General features: G+C 46.3%; 1 protein-coding gene across 6 annotated transcripts; it reads left to right on the top strand.

Annotated features, from left to right (window-relative positions):
- Positions 1-2,461: 2,461 nt before the first annotated feature.
- On the top strand, positions 2,462-13,420 carry rhobtb1 (Rho related BTB domain containing 1). 6 transcript variants are annotated; one of them, XM_028963655.1, is made up of 10 exons: positions 2,462-2,565; positions 3,835-4,030; positions 4,204-4,307; positions 6,536-6,721; positions 7,597-8,561; positions 8,653-8,771; positions 10,756-10,906; positions 11,120-11,208; positions 11,346-11,451; positions 11,582-11,751. In XM_028963655.1, the coding sequence occupies exons 2-10, from the start codon at positions 3,851-3,853 to the stop codon at positions 11,749-11,751; spliced, it is 2,070 nt and encodes a 689-aa protein (XP_028819488.1). In that variant the 5' UTR covers positions 2,462-2,565; positions 3,835-3,850. The 6 variants fall into 6 exon arrangements, with proteins under 6 accessions (XP_028819488.1, XP_028819481.1, XP_028819473.1 ...); XM_028963648.1 differs by lacking the exon at positions 2,462-2,565 and adding an exon at positions 2,601-2,738; XM_028963681.1 differs by lacking the exon at positions 2,462-2,565 and adding an exon at positions 5,759-5,799 and having other exon boundaries at positions 4,009-4,030; positions 11,582-13,420.
- Positions 13,421-15,124: the final 1,704 nt, after the last annotated feature.

Here is a 15,124-nt window from a genome sequence, read left to right as displayed (position 1 = left end):
GTCGTCCTGCTGTATCACTATTTACTGTTACATTTACATTTACATTTACAGCATTTACCAGACGCCCTTATCCAGAGCGACTTACAATCAGTAGTTACAGGGACAGTCCCCCCCCCCCTGGAGACACTCAGGGACACTTGCTCAGGGACACGATGGTAGTGAGTGGGGTTCGAACCTGGGTCTTCTGGTTCATAGGCGAGTGTGTTACCCACTAGGCTCCTACCACCCATGTTAGGCTGCTGACATAGGCCACACAAACCACCCAATAGAAGAAAAACGGAAGAGTTTCCTAATAAGAGTCCTTATAGGGGAAGTGGTGGCCTAGCGTTTAAGGAAGCGGCCCCGTAATCAGAAGGTTGTCGGTTCAAATCCCTGAGGTGCCACTGAGCAAAGCACTGTCCCCACACACTGCTCCCCGGGCGCCTGTCATGGCTGCCCACTGCTCACTCAGGGTGATGGGTTAAATGCAGAGGACAAATTTCACTGTGTGCACCGTGTGCTGTGTATCACATGTGACAATACCTTCACTTTACTTTATAGAGCAATGTATAACCTGCTAAGCAGAAGGTGCTCTATAATGTACCCGTAGATGGGATGTGCTGGGTACCCATGATAAGCGCCCCACCAGTCGGCGGAGAGGCGCTAGCAGCCCACTGGCTAATGGATGATTAGCACATGCACCTGCCAAGCACGTCTGCCCGTCAAGGGCTTTAAAAGATTAAAGGTTTCCCACAACCCCGGGCCGGCTTATCCTGACTGACGTCTCTCGGGTCATCTGTAAAACGGTCTGCCGCGGAGAAAAGCAGAGCAAACAACACAACACATGCAAAAGAAACAAAAAAAAAAAGAACCAGAAATCAAGCGTGCGATTTGCATCGGTTAAATGTGAAATGGTGGCAACTACGCCCCTGGGTCGGGTTCTGGCGGAGAGGCGACGCCCGGTAATCTTGTTTACAGTCGGCGGTGACTTCGCGCTCATCCCGCCTGTGTGTCAGGTGGACAAACAAAAGGATCAGCCCTGATCGGGGCCATAAATATAACTCCTGAGGGCGGCCGGCATTTTGGGCCCTTCGGTTCCAGCCACGCTCGCATCTGATCCTGTGTCCCGCCCATCGACGCCGCGAGGACACGGCGGAACGGAGCCTCCCGCGACATCTCCTCTTCGAAGTCGACTCAAGAGCAGCAGGAAACTGCCGATGTGCCACAAAGCGCTGATACGGCGAGGCCAGACGCGGCCATTGGCGAGACGCGGCCCGGCCAGGCAGAAGGGGGCGTCGCGCCTTTGTCAGGCATATCTAATCTCGGGCAGAAGGACACGAAGTTCGTCCTCCCGCTGTCTCGCAAACAACGGGCACAAACCCCCCCACCAAAAAAAACGTCCAGGTTTCTGAAGGCGGCCCATCGGATGCCCGTCCACGGTAACAAATCCACGAAAGCTCGCACACGCGTTGTGCAGGACTACCTGCCACAATAAAAAAGAGCCGGTCTGCCCTTGGCTTTGGCCTTTCCGTCCCGTTCCCTTCTCTTATGTAAGATTTTGAGTGTCATTAAAGTGATTGCAATTGCCCCATTTAGGGCCGCGGTTTAGCAACCAGACGGTCATTAACAGGCCGTCAAGCAGAGAAGGCTGCCTTTCATCCTCCGCACACACCCTGCCTAAAGTTGTGTGTGTGTGTGTGTGTGTGAGAGAGAGAGAGAGAGAGAAACCAAGCCCTACAGGAGCTTTTTTATGGGTCAGACAAAATTACCCTTTCCCCCCTCAGACACAGTACACAGACGGACCGAAATATACGACCTGACGGACACATTTACGAACGGCCAGACGTTCTGCAGCACATCATTGTCAAATTGTGCATTTTTTTTTTAATGCAATTTCTGTATTCGAGCTCATTCAGGAACAGTAATGGCGTAGTACGGCTTTAAGGTGCAGGGCCAATGGAACGTGACGTCAATAACCTGCCATAATTTCATTTTCTGACACTTGACAGTTCAGAGTTGAGGCAAGCAACGTCAAATAAACCGCCCAGGACGTGCCAGGACGCACGGAAAAATAGGGAAACTGGGTGTAATATGTACTTTATGTATGTACGTGTGTGTGTATATATATATATAATACATATATGTATGTATGTATGTATTTTTTATGCTGGTTTCATCATTATTCAAAAACAGACGCAATGCAACTGCTTTGTCAGTAGGGTTCCGTTGGTGACCTGCATGGTTTTATGGTGTTTTGGGAACAACGTGGTTTATACTGGTCCATGCAGGTTTTTTTTTTATTATTATTTAACTAGAAGTACACGTTCTAAAGGCAACGCGGGTGCAAATACGTTTCTTTTTTTATTATTATTTTAAACGCGACGCCTGGATATAAAAGGCACCGCGGCCGCACGGAGCCCTGTTTTCCTGAATGAAACCGTACGCCCGGCTATTAATAGACCAGGGCCGCTGACGTCACGCTGGAAGCTGCAGCCGCTGCGTGGTTGCGTGGCTGCGTGGCTGCGGACGCGGCGCGGACGAGACCCGGACGCCGTCGGGAGCCCTTTCCGCTCCGCTCCCAGCGCAGTTAGTTAGTCGCCTGCCTTCGTTCGTTTCCGCGATTCTTCCTCTTCTTCTTCCTCTTCCTCTTTTTTTTTTTTTTTGTGCGGGATGACCCCGCGCTGCGTGCGTGGCTAGCGACGCGATGCGCGGTTGCTGAGGAAGCTGCGTGTTTTATTCCCGGTCCGAGGAGAAGGACGGTAGGTGCCTGGATCTACACCCTGCGCCCGCTCCCCGGCGCCGGCCCTCCGGCCTCGGGCGCGCTTTTGTTCCTGCACCGGAGACAAAGAATAACGCCAAAAAAAAAAAAAAAAAAAAAAAAAATCATCCATGCAGGAAGAGATTTGCGCGCTGCTGTGTCTGTTACATAACGACAGAACTTTTTGTTAAATAATGTTTTTTTTCTATTTAGTTTTTTTATTCTATACATATATATATAGAATTTGACAGTGCATTGCATTGTTTCTTAATGCAAGTTGTTGCTGCGTTTTGATCTATTATAAATGGAACTGATGGTGCAATACAGCTGTTATTTATGTATAGGAGTGTGAAGTGGGCGTCTTCTGCACTCCGGCCTGTGTCTAACTGTTACCAAGTCGGTGGCGAACTCGGAGCGGCTCCCCGGAGCCCGGTTGGGTGCAAAATGCATCAATTTAATCAAACCACTCGTGATCAGCACAGCTCTCTCTATTGACATCCGGCCGCTCTGGGGTGGTTGTAACTGGAACTGGCTGCCTGGATCGCGGGTACCTTGGCCGCACGTCTCAGTGACCCACGATGCCCCTCTTTGCCCCTCTCTTGTTGCCGCTGTGACTGTGCATCCTCCTGTGTTGGCCACTGGTCGGGTGCGCGGCTTGGCAGGAATAAAATTAGACGGAGTATCGATGGCGGGGCTGAGAAAGAAACTTAAGACCCACAGAACTCGAAGGATACTTTGAAACATCAATAATTGTGACATCGTAGGCCGTGCTGAATCCAGTAATGCATGATAATCGATGATTTCCTAGACGACTTACATGCTTATTGCCACATGCTATGATATCAAATTAGTTTAAATGGGGCTGGACGATACATTGATACAATATTTGAATATCCTCATTATTGTTATGTCACGTAAACACTTCTTTTCTGGCGTAATTAAGTTGTTATCCGTTATCTTTGTGGGAAATGTATTTATTCCCATATGATGCAATGTAAACATAGAAATATTTTGGGGTACCGTCCTTTGACCAGAAGACGCCGTTCTGCTTTATCGGCACTAAAAGGTGCGAATGTGTGTTTGTTCTTTGTACAAAGGCAACTGGTGGACGATATGGATTACGAACGGCCAAACGTAGAGACCATCAAGTGTGTAGTCGTGGGAGACAACGCTGTTGGAAAGACCCGCCTCATTTGTGCCCGGGCGTGCAACACGACGCTCACCCAGTACCAGCTCCTGGCGACCCACGTGCCCACGGTCTGGGCCATCGATCAGTACCGAGTGTGTCAAGAGGTGAAGGAACATTTACAATCAACATCAAAAAAAGAGGAAATGTACTTGTGTCAGATAATGCAAATTTGGAACTCGCGTATTGTTCTCAAGTGATGATCAGACTGTGGATTCAATATTAGCAGAGCGGCGCTACGTATGACGCGCGTGTCACTGATTCTCCGCTCTGGATTTAGGTCTTGGAACGCTCCCGGGATGTGGTGGACGAGGTGAGTGTGTCCCTCCGGCTCTGGGACACGTTCGGAGACCACCACAAAGACCGGCGGTTCGCCTACGGGAGGTAAGCGTGGCCTTTCGCAGACTGTAGATATTCGTTTTGGGGTATAGCCGGAGCTCAGAAGACACTTTTCAGAATGATTAAATATCGGCCTGGCACAAAAATGGACAGGTTGTGTGCAAAAATAACACAAAATAACCCGACCTCCTCCAACGATTTGCATTGACAACAGACATTTATTTTCCTCCTATTGATGTCATGCAAATCAGGTAACCGGTCAACATGGTTTTTTTTTTTTTTTTTTTTTTTTTTGCTCGTTTGGTTTTGTCTTTTTCTTTCTGGAAAGTTCCACTTCTTTCCAGTTTCCATGAAATCCGACCATGAATCTCATCTTCATGTCTTTGCAACCTGTCGACTGGTGTGCGATGTGTGGCCACTTCATACCTCTGTGGAAGTGTAACTGTCATGTGCTGCCCGAGGAGTTTGTGAAAACGTGGAAGGGAAAATCCGTCATGTCGCCAGTAGGATCCTGTTCGTTAAAAAAAAAAAAAAAAATTGCACCGAGGTCATGAAGAACTCAACAAAAAAAAAAGCGCCCAGAGCCCTGAGAGGCAATTAGAGAACGTTTCCATCTTGATTTAGTGTATGGTGCAGTAACAAATTTGTAAAAGACACGCCCCACTTCACCCACACGCGCAACAGAGCCATGCGCGCCGTCCTTGCGCCCTTCAACCTTTCAGTCGACTCGTGTTGCAATAACTGTGAGTAAGTGACACCCCACTTCTTACATTTTTTTTTTTTTATTGAAAAAATCTGAAACTCGAACTCCAAACCTTGCGATGGGAAGTGAGACATTTGACCTGGGCGTGAAAATGACTTTACACATTATGCTTTGCGACGTGAAATATGCATTTTGTGCCGGGGCGGTGTTGCGTATTGTGCTCTGCGATGGAAATTGGACCCCGTGGCATCGGCTGTAACTATTATTTAAAGTACAAAAGTACCTGATGTGATTTCTATGAAAACAAATTAAAAGACGCATACAAATGATCTTGGACTGAGCTGAATATTGATTGTATAAAGTTTTCTTTAATTCTTACCGTAAAAACCAATACTGAATCTTAAAATGAGGCCAAATGTTTCTTTTTTTGTTTTCTGGCGGGGCTTTGCACAACTCTTCTAGCACTTTCTGTGCTCACCCATAACACAACATCTACGCTTAAATCACTGGTACACAAATATTTCCTAAAGAGTCGAGTACGGTGTCATATCGATTTCTCTGATCTTTGAACGCGGCCTGCTTGTCTCCAAGATAAAGTGCACGGCTGATTTCACACGGTTTCACTCTTTGACCCGCGGGTCCAGTGAAGCGATTCCGTTGTGGGGAACGGAAGGTCTTGGTCAGCAGTTCCAGGATGCGCCGTCGAGGCCCATAGTCGAGCGGAACGGTGTGAATTTCGACTTGTTCTTCAAGGCAAAATGTCGTGCTGTCATGTTCCTGTTTCTGTTTGTAGGGCCTCCTGTGATCTTTAAGCAGGAGGGATTGGAGGAACCTGTAAGTGCTCAAGCTGAGTAGCTTCCTCCTCCCAGCCGAGGCTTTTACGCATCTTCATTCTTGACCGCCGGCGAATTCCAGTTCCTGCGTGGGTGTGGTAGCGGCGTCTGTTTGCTTGCCCCTTTGCCAGCGAGTGGTGCACGACTCCTTTTTTTTGTGCCGATGACAAATGAGTGACCATACATTTGTTGACGTTCTTTTGTGTGGTGACCAATGTGGCCCTCAGTGCAGACAGTGTACTAACCTCACTATGGAAAGGTATGCTAGTGATGTGTCCATATGTCTGCATGTCCTCCTTCTGTTTCCTTTTTGTTCGTTTATTCGTTTTTTTTTTTTTTTGTTTTTTTACAAGAATGGTCTCTACTAAGGCCGCTTGAAAAAGTATTGCCAAAGACATTCAAAGTTGTGACAGTCGGACCCTCAAGGAGGTGTGGGCATTAAAACCAAAGGCAATCTTTTCACAACCCATCTAGAGGTCAATGTGACAGCCATCACCCGGCTGGCATTGAGAAAGTGGGATCAACCAATGCATGACCACCAGGCACCTGCAGGACTGTGGTGTTGCTACGGATACCGCTTGGCGCCTTGTGCTGTTCAACACTCTTTGCTGGACATTTGTTAGCATGCTGTGTACAACGTTGCCTTGCCCCTTTGTCATCTTGCTCGGCTGCAGCCAGACGGCGTCAGCAAATCTGCGTAACATCCTGTTCCTTTTTTTTTGTTGTTTTGTGCCAAGGTCTGATGTGGTAGTGTTATGCTTCTCCATCGCCAACCCCAACTCCCTCCACCACGTCAAAACCATGTGGTACATGGAGATCAAGCACTTCTGTCCAAGGACACCTGTCATTCTAGTGGGATGCCAGCTGGACCTGCGCTATGCTGATTTGGAGGCCGTCAATCGGGCCAGACGGCCACTAGCCAGGTATCCGTCATCCCTGCCGTTTCTGACACCACACATATTGCAGTGATTCTGAGAAAAACGGAGAAAAATTATTTGTTTATAATATGCGCCTAACATAATAATTTAACTTGGATTTGCAATAGCCAGTAACCATGAATGGAAAATCTAGCTGTAAAACGTAATTAATACTTAATGCATCAAAATAGTTGAGAAGTGTCACTGCTTGAGGGTGGGCGTGTATGCCGTGCAGGGAGCACACGAGTGGTAACCAATTGATGTTCTCACTCATGACTGCATAGCCAGCTTAACCTGCATTTATTCTGACATATTAGCCAACGCATTTTCATTTTGAGAGATTGCTTATTTTGCATATTATTTTCAAAGCTGGCAATAGCCACAACTACTAACTGGAGCAAGTAAACCAGGTTTGCCCATGTGGTGTGGTGTGAATTCTGCAAATGGCAATAGGGTATTACCTAGCATTTCACTAAAAAAATTCCCACTTTGTTAAGCGTACAGGCCACTGCAATTGAAAAATTAGCAAAACCTTGACTAGAACCTTGACTTGACATCTGGACCAAGCATGGGCATTCAGCACCAGCGTTTAGTCGGCTGCGCAGTTGGATGACGTCAAACAAACGCTTCATGCAACATTTTTGTTCGCGTCAATTTCTGCCAAAATCCAGCTAAACGTTTAACAGTGTTAACAAGGCCAGTAAAACGGCTAAGAAAATACAGCAAACAGGCGTATTCATTTTGAATGTCTGTGGATGAGGCCATAATGCTAATTTTAACATGGTTGGCATTTTACTACGGCAATTTTAACTATGGTAACCAGTAGAACCAACATAATAATTCTATATTAGCAACTGACATTTTTATGTCCTCTCATTTAGACCCATTAAACCTGGGGACATTTTGCCACCAGAAAGTGGTAGAGAAGTTGCCAAAGAGCTTGGCATTCCCTACTATGAGACAAGTGTCTTTGACCAGTTTGGCATCAAGGACATCTTTGACAATGCCATCCGTGCTGCTCTCATCTCCCGGCGCCATCTGCAGTTCTGGAAGTCCCATCTGCGCAAGGTCCAGAAGCCATTGTTGCAAGCCCCATTCCTGCCACCCAAAGCCCCACCACCACTCATCAAAATTCCAGAGTGTCCTCCGAACAACAGGGAGGGGCCACAGATGCTGCTGGACAGCCCCCTGTGTGCCGATGTCATGTTCATCTTGCAGGACCACGTCCGAGTCTTTGCCCACAAGATCTACCTGGCCACATCCTCCTCAAAGTTCTACGACCTCTTCCAGATGGAGCTCCCTGACGAGGCTCAGTGCCTGGTGGTGACGGAGCGGCGACCTGGCCGAGACTCTTACCTCATGCGTACGCTCAGCCTTGATACGGACGAAGAGATGGTGACAACGCCAAACTTGTCCCCCTGCTCTCTGCGAGCTTCCAAGAGCGATGGGACCCTACGAATGGTCAGCTTCAGCGGCAAGCACCGTCGCACCAAGCTCTCGCTTGCCTCCTGGAGCAAAGCGTTCTACAGCATCCACTGCGAGACCGTGGCCAATCCTGTGACGGGCACAGTGGCGCCCATGACCGTGGTGAAGATGGACTACTCCATCCAGCTGGGTCCCTTCAGCGCCGTGGTGCGTTTCCTCTACACAGGAGAACTGGACGAGGGGGAGAAGGACTTGATGAAGATCGCCCAGATTGCCGAGATCCTGGAAGTCTTCGACCTGAGGATGATGGTGGAGAACATTATGAATAAAGAGGGCTTCATGAATCAGGAAATCACCAAAGCATTCCACGTGAGAAAAGCCAACCGGATTAAAGAATGCCTGGCCAAGAATAATTTTACAGGTGAGGTTAATGCAATTGTTCAGCATTTTTTGGCAACTGCTGCCAATTAGGAGTGTCGTCTTACAGACTTGCTGTTTGATGCTCCTTGCAGATGTTGTATTCAGGCTGGATGATGGTACCATCAGTGCTCACAAGCCTTTGCTGATATCCAGCTGTGACTGGATGGCTGCTTTGTTCGGCGGCTCTTTCATGGAGAGTTCAAACGACGAGGTGAGTCAAATATAAGCCTCGCTGAAAAAGTTTGCCGAAGGCTGTGCCATTTTGCACAATGCAAAAATGCACATTACAAGGTCACGAAGATTCAATTATCCATCAGCAGCACAGTTTATGTAACCTAGATTAGATAAACCAAGGTACTGTTATAATGATCAGCCCCTGTTGACGTCAGAAGCCTGCCATGGCTGTCTATTAGTTTTCCAAGAATATGTCATCAAAAGATCAATTGACCTCTGCAAATAAAAAAATCAATTTCTGAGACTCGCAACATTTCTATTAGTGGAAATACGCCTTCTGTCACACATAACACTGCCACCCTGTGCCCACATTATTGTTGCCACAACAGTAGCGTTTAACATTAATTGTACCTTAAATATACATAAATGTGACTTTCAGCCGTACAAGGACACATGCATGTGGGTTCATTATTATAGCGGGAACAGTCTTATTGAAATGTACCTTGGGAACCAAAATTTCTGGTGGTGGGTAGAACACGACGAGCGCCGTTTTCAAACTAGTGCTAAGCGCAGCACCACACACAAAGAGTTGGGCTTGTTCTCTAGTGTAAGGTCAAAAAACAAATGGGTAAAATGAGAAAAAAGATTTTTACTGAATGCCAGGTAGATCGCTCTAATTTTATATACTTGTTCGTGTAAATCTTGAAGCCCCCGCGTGTAGTGCTGTGTTTAGCACCAGTTTGACAACAGTACCCAGTGTGCATGGTCGAGAAATGATAATAACCCAGAACTCATAAATCCGCTGTATCCTATATGTGTTTAAAGAGCCTGTATGACAAAACTTAAAAATGACACCACATAATGGTGGCACAAATATGTCGCAATTGCAACGTGTTTGCTTAAAAATGCTTATCGTTTAAAAATACAAGCTGTCCTTGGAGTTTAATGGGCAAATATTACAGACATTATTAGGTTATTATTACGGATTAATAGAGCTAATGGTTAGAACATGACACGGGTGGCATGCCAGTGAAACAATTGGGACGGTTTTATTTTAGCACAGAGGTGACCTACTTTTGGCATGCATGTCTGCAGCAACGGTTGGCATGTTGTATATTTTTATTTCGTTATATATGTATTTTTGTCTGTGGCTTTCCCACCTGCCTACACAGCCTAGGTTGCATAGCCTGGCCCTGAAACATGTTATGTAACGTGTTATTTCAGGATTTAAACAGGTTTAGTAATGCCCTGCTATGAGGTGAATTGACTATTGATTCCAGGCAGATTAAAATTGCGATCAGCGAAAAAGACACTGTAGGAGGTCAGTGATTGAAAAATTTCCCTTCCCAACATTCCCTCTGAACATCCTCTGCAAGAATAACGTTGTCTTCCATCCAGAAATTTGATAATGCATGAAAGCAATCCTATTTAAAGCAAGCATAAAAATACTTTCAGTACAGCTGCAACAAAATACTTCAGTATAACTGCATTATTCACAACATAAAGTGCAACAAAAGGGCAAAGCCTCATGAATGTTCTTTTTAAACAATGAACGGTGTGAGTTTTTTCTAAATGTAATGATAGTGCATCAGTACCATGTCAATAGGGCAGCTAAATGGTTTTGGGCCAAACGTCTATGCAGGGGCACACTGCTAGTGTAATATCTGCCAAGAATGATCCTTCAATGACCTTCAAGGCATGTTAGAACATCACCAAGATACCTCTTCATGTGCCGCTGTGATTAATATCTTTTTGCAGCTTGGTTTTGCATCCCTAGTAACTAGGCGTTTGCAATTTTGTGCACAAATCCTATTTTCAGCACAAAGTCATGGTTTCTTCACACTGAAACTTGTCAAGTGTGTCTGGAAATACACACAAGCATTCACAGTTATTAACACCCAGAGAGAACAGCGTCGGCAGCGAGTCTCAGCGTCCCCGAGTCCCAACGCTGGCAGCAGTGTGAGAAAAGGAGGGCGGGCCGTGGCTCGTTTTTTTTTAATTCCCGGCCGTGCGTTCTCCAGGTCTCCTTCCCCAACACCAGTAAGGGGTGCATGCAGGCCGTGCTGGAGTACCTCTACACCAATCAGCTCTCGCCCACCGCCGACCTGGACCCGATGGAGCTCATCGCCCTGGCGAACAGACTGTGCCTTCCCCGCCTGATCGCTCTGACAGGTGGGTGCGCCGCTCAGCACACCAGGCCGCCGGGCCGGCCGCCAGCTCTGCTCTTTTTATAGCCGCACGGCCCCCGGCTTTTGTCTCCGAGATCTGTGTTTGGTAGAAGGTGCGGTGTCCCTGTCCCCCTGCCCCAATTCACTTTGCAGCTCCGTTTCACTAAAACCTTCCTTAAATGGCAAATGGCTAATGGTCTCGGTCTTTGTTCCACAGAGCAGTACACCGTAAATGAGCTGGTGAAGGCGTCCCGAGAAGGTCAAGACATCGACGGAGAGGTTCTCACCTACTTAGAGTTCGCTCAGGTGCTAAAGGCGACAAAGAATAACCCCCCCCCCCCCGCGCCCGCATGCAGTCATCAGTTCCTCGTTTTAAAACGTTGAATTTGAAATGCTCTGTGGTTTATGACTATTCATGTGTTCCATTATCTCCCCCTCCGCAGTTCCACAATGCTAATCAGCTGGCCGCTTGGTGCCTGCATCACATCTGCACACATTATAACAGCGTTTGTGCCAATTATCGCAAGGAAATTAAGTCCAAATCACCAGGTAGGGGCAATTAGCAAATAACACGAGCAGTGTTTCTCTTGCACAACAGTAGTGTGAAATCTGGTGTTCGGAAAATCTGTGTCCTCAAGGCCGTCTCAAAACGCTTTTTCTTTCTTCGCTGGCACTCCAGAGAATCAGGAGTACTTTGAAAAGCACCGCTGGCCCCCGGTGTGGTACCTGAAGGAGGAGGACCACTACCAGCGCGTCCGGAAGGAGCGGGAGAAGGAGGACGTGGTCCTCAACAAGCACCACTCGCGCCGCCACTGGTGCTTCTGGAGCACGTCTCCCGCCGTGGCTTGAGGTGGAGCAGACCTGTAGCAACCTTCCGGCTCTAACCATGGGATCTGTCTTAACTTGAGAAGGATGCTTCTTCCCATCTAATCCGGGGGGGGTTCAGTTTGAGTTTGAGACCGTTGTTTTAGACCAAAATTTGGCATCAGCCGGACCCAACGTCCGACAAGGTCCGAAGCACAAGTTTTGTGTTGAAACGGTACAATCTACACATTTACACTTCGCCACCATCCATCTAAAGCTGCGAAACCCATCAAAAAGCTGCATTGTATACCGTCCAGAAGATTGTTTTACCGCAGTGGTTCGAATACAACATGACCCCGAATATCAGGAGACTAATTAAAACACGTTACGAAATATCGTAATTGGCACCGTCTACCGGTATTGTATTTATTTATTCATTTTCTTGGTCTAGACCGCGAATGTAAGACGACCCCACTTTTTCAGACGTGATTGTAACAGATCTCTATTGGTTGTTTGCCTCAGAGGTCCAAAACGACGCACGATATGAAATATTAACAAAAAAATGCTGCTTTCTTACGTCGTGGCGAGTGTTAGATTACTCCTTAGACGTTCTTGCACTACCGATCCAACCTCTGCAAACCAAACGATTATATTGTCCAGCGCTTTTAGCTCCCTCACCGGCAGTGTATCTTCCATGTAATGGAGTAATTTGTTGCTTACTGTAAGCCTTCATTGTACATGCGTATATCTCTCGGTATATGAATATCTGCAGCTGTGCCTATGGCACCAGCCCGTCGTATAAGTCAGGTTCTTTAATGCAATAACTTCCAATGCAACAGCAGATTATACCTTACCAGGTACAGGGATTTAAAAAAAAAAAAAACACAGCTCAACTCTAGCCGGGCCAATACGACAAGTCCACCAGGGCAGGACGTTATTTTTCTACTGAAAGGCCTGTCATGTTCCTTTATCGTAGCACAATGTTGACTATTTTGGTTCCAGAATTCATTTTTAGAAGGGCTTAGCACTAATGATTAGTACAGGGTTTCTTTTAAAAGATGTACTTATACATATACTAGTGTCACCATGTTATGTAGTTACTTAAGTGTAAATCGTGACATTATTGACATGATGGCTCTAAAGGACATTTGGACTGAGAGATAATATCTTCTTATCGGATGTCTGTACTGTAAACGTGCCCCTGTGATTGTCCAGTAGAAGCTCTGTTCTGTCGGAGGACGAACACACACTGCGGATGAGCCTTGCTTGCTAAAGCTATGGTCAATGTATCTTAAGAAGCTGTTGGTGTTTTAAGTGTGTGTGCGTGTGTGTGTGTGTGTGCAATGCACCAGATAAATGTAAACTCACCAGGAAAGCTACTGTAGATGGTCTAAATTGCCCATTGGTAACATTTAAGTATCATTGCAGTAGGTTCTCTTTAGTTTACCAAAGCGATATACATATATATATATATATATAGACATCTCATCCACTTGATAACCATGTGGTTTGTTCTTCTTCTTTCTTTCTTTCTCTGATATTGCAAATACTGTATCTGTCTGTTAGCTGCTAAAAACCAAGTGGCTGGTTCATTTGGTATTTGGTGTCAAAAAGGCCTTTGATCTTGCTGGTCATTATCCTTTATGATGGTTGTTAATTAATTTATTTTTTAAAACATACGATGAACGTGCAATAAATTATTGATTTTATAGAAGCCGTGTGCCTTTTCCTTTTCCCCTCTCATTATTTCATAGAGATTTTAAACTGAAACCATTGACCCAGGGGTTCCACCTTAAATACTGCACAACAGGTGAGCATGAAATATTATTTATTTTACATGGAAATGTCCATATTCATCATAAATCTATGTGCACAAGAACCCAGGTCAATTTTACACTGAAAAATGTTTTGGACCAGAAAGGTATTAGTTCAACTAAACTCGAATTTTCAGTGGCCCAGAGCTTTTAAATTGTAGGTTTTTTTTGTATAACAATGCCATGCGTCAATCCAATGCACAGTTCCCATGTGAAATCTTCAGTAAAAACAGTGTTGGGCCAGACAGTAAACCTTTTCTAATAGTTCAGGATGTTGAGTGGGCACAGAAGATCATCACCATATATAGATTTAAAATGTGAACTAGACCCCCTACAGGTGCAATACGGGTATTATTGACCATTCAAATTCAAATGTTATTTGTCACATACATAGTCATACATGGTATGATATGCAGTGAAATGCTTTTAGCGACTGCTACAGACCACAGTATTGCAAATGTATACAATGTATACAATGAAAACAAATATGCAAATATTGCAAACATAACCAAATATTACACTTTTATGTCTTTAACATAAAATATGTGTAACAGGTAGGGTGAAGGGGTGCAAATAAGTAAAAAGAGCAGGGATTTTGTGTAAAGAGTCCAGAGTTCGAATAAGGAGCTACTTCAGCGTTGTGTTTTACTTTGTGAGCTGGTTATTAGACCAGCCCCCTCCCTCTGTTACAAGCAGCAGGCGCCCTTACTCCCCGCAAACGGGGAATAGAAAACCAATCGGTGGCCATGCAATCGTGATGTAAGGGCAGAAAAAAAAAGTTGCCAATGCCCGTGATACCGGCGCCCACCACGTTGCGATATATAAAAGCGGCGCTGCGTTGACCTGTGATGATCGGCGATTAAGCACAGTGAGGGTGACGGGTAAGAAGGCTGAAGGCAATGCGGCGTTACTAAGGCAGGGAGGCAGTCTGACTGGTCTCTGGGCCCGTTGGACCGAATGCCTGCATGCACGGTGCTACCAACAATACGGGCTTCTGGCCCGTGGCTGCATATTAAAGAGTTCGCAGAAGGGCTTCATCTGTGCCTGAGTCAGCGAGGGACTAAACGTCTGGATATTGGAGAAGACGGAGAATCTGCTTGTGACGCCCATGGGCTGCTGTCGTTGCACCTGATTATGGAGTCCTGATCAATCCGAGCTGACACCAATTAGGCGAGATTGGTCAGGACTCCATAGGACCAGGCAGCCGCCACCCAGCTGGCGCGGCTGCATTGGTGTCTATCTGTACTTACCTTGAGTTCGTTTTGGTTCCTGACAGTTGTCATATGCCTTCGGGTCAGTTTGTGTTCTTGTATGTTTGTTCCTACTTCTGGCCATCATGCCTATTTCTTTGTTATTAATAATTCCCTTATCCTTATGATGTCCCGCCTCTGCACCTCAATCCCTCACGACCCAAAGTTTAGCCACCGAAACAAGAAGCACAGCAGCTAAATAAAGAGGCCGAGGAGGAAAGAGGGGGAGTAGGGACTGCTGGAATGCCGGCCCTGGGAGGGTGTTGTGGTCAATGAGGTGCCATCTGTGCGACAGGGCTGCACCATGGCGAGTTGAGTCATGCCAAACCAGCGGTCCCAGCATGATCCACCAAA

This window comes from Denticeps clupeoides, chromosome 2, assembly GCF_900700375.1.
Source record: "Denticeps clupeoides chromosome 2, fDenClu1.1, whole genome shotgun sequence".
NCBI classification, from domain to species: Eukaryota; Metazoa; Chordata; class Actinopteri; order Clupeiformes; family Denticipitidae; genus Denticeps; species Denticeps clupeoides.
This window is presented reverse-complemented; position numbering and strand designations above follow the sequence as displayed.

Excerpts from the sequence above, each read along its gene's own strand:
- rhobtb1 (XM_028963640.1), top strand. The coding sequence starts at position 3,722 with ATGATGCAATGTAAACATAGAAATATTTTGGGGTACCGTCCTTTGACC. Across the intron at positions 4,031-4,203 it reads AGTACCGAGTGTGTCAAGAG|GTCTTGGAACGCTCCCGGGA; the intron begins GTGAAGGAACAT and ends CTCTGGATTTAG. Across the intron at positions 11,452-11,581 it reads AATTAAGTCCAAATCACCAG|AGAATCAGGAGTACTTTGAA; the intron begins GTAGGGGCAATT and ends CTGGCACTCCAG.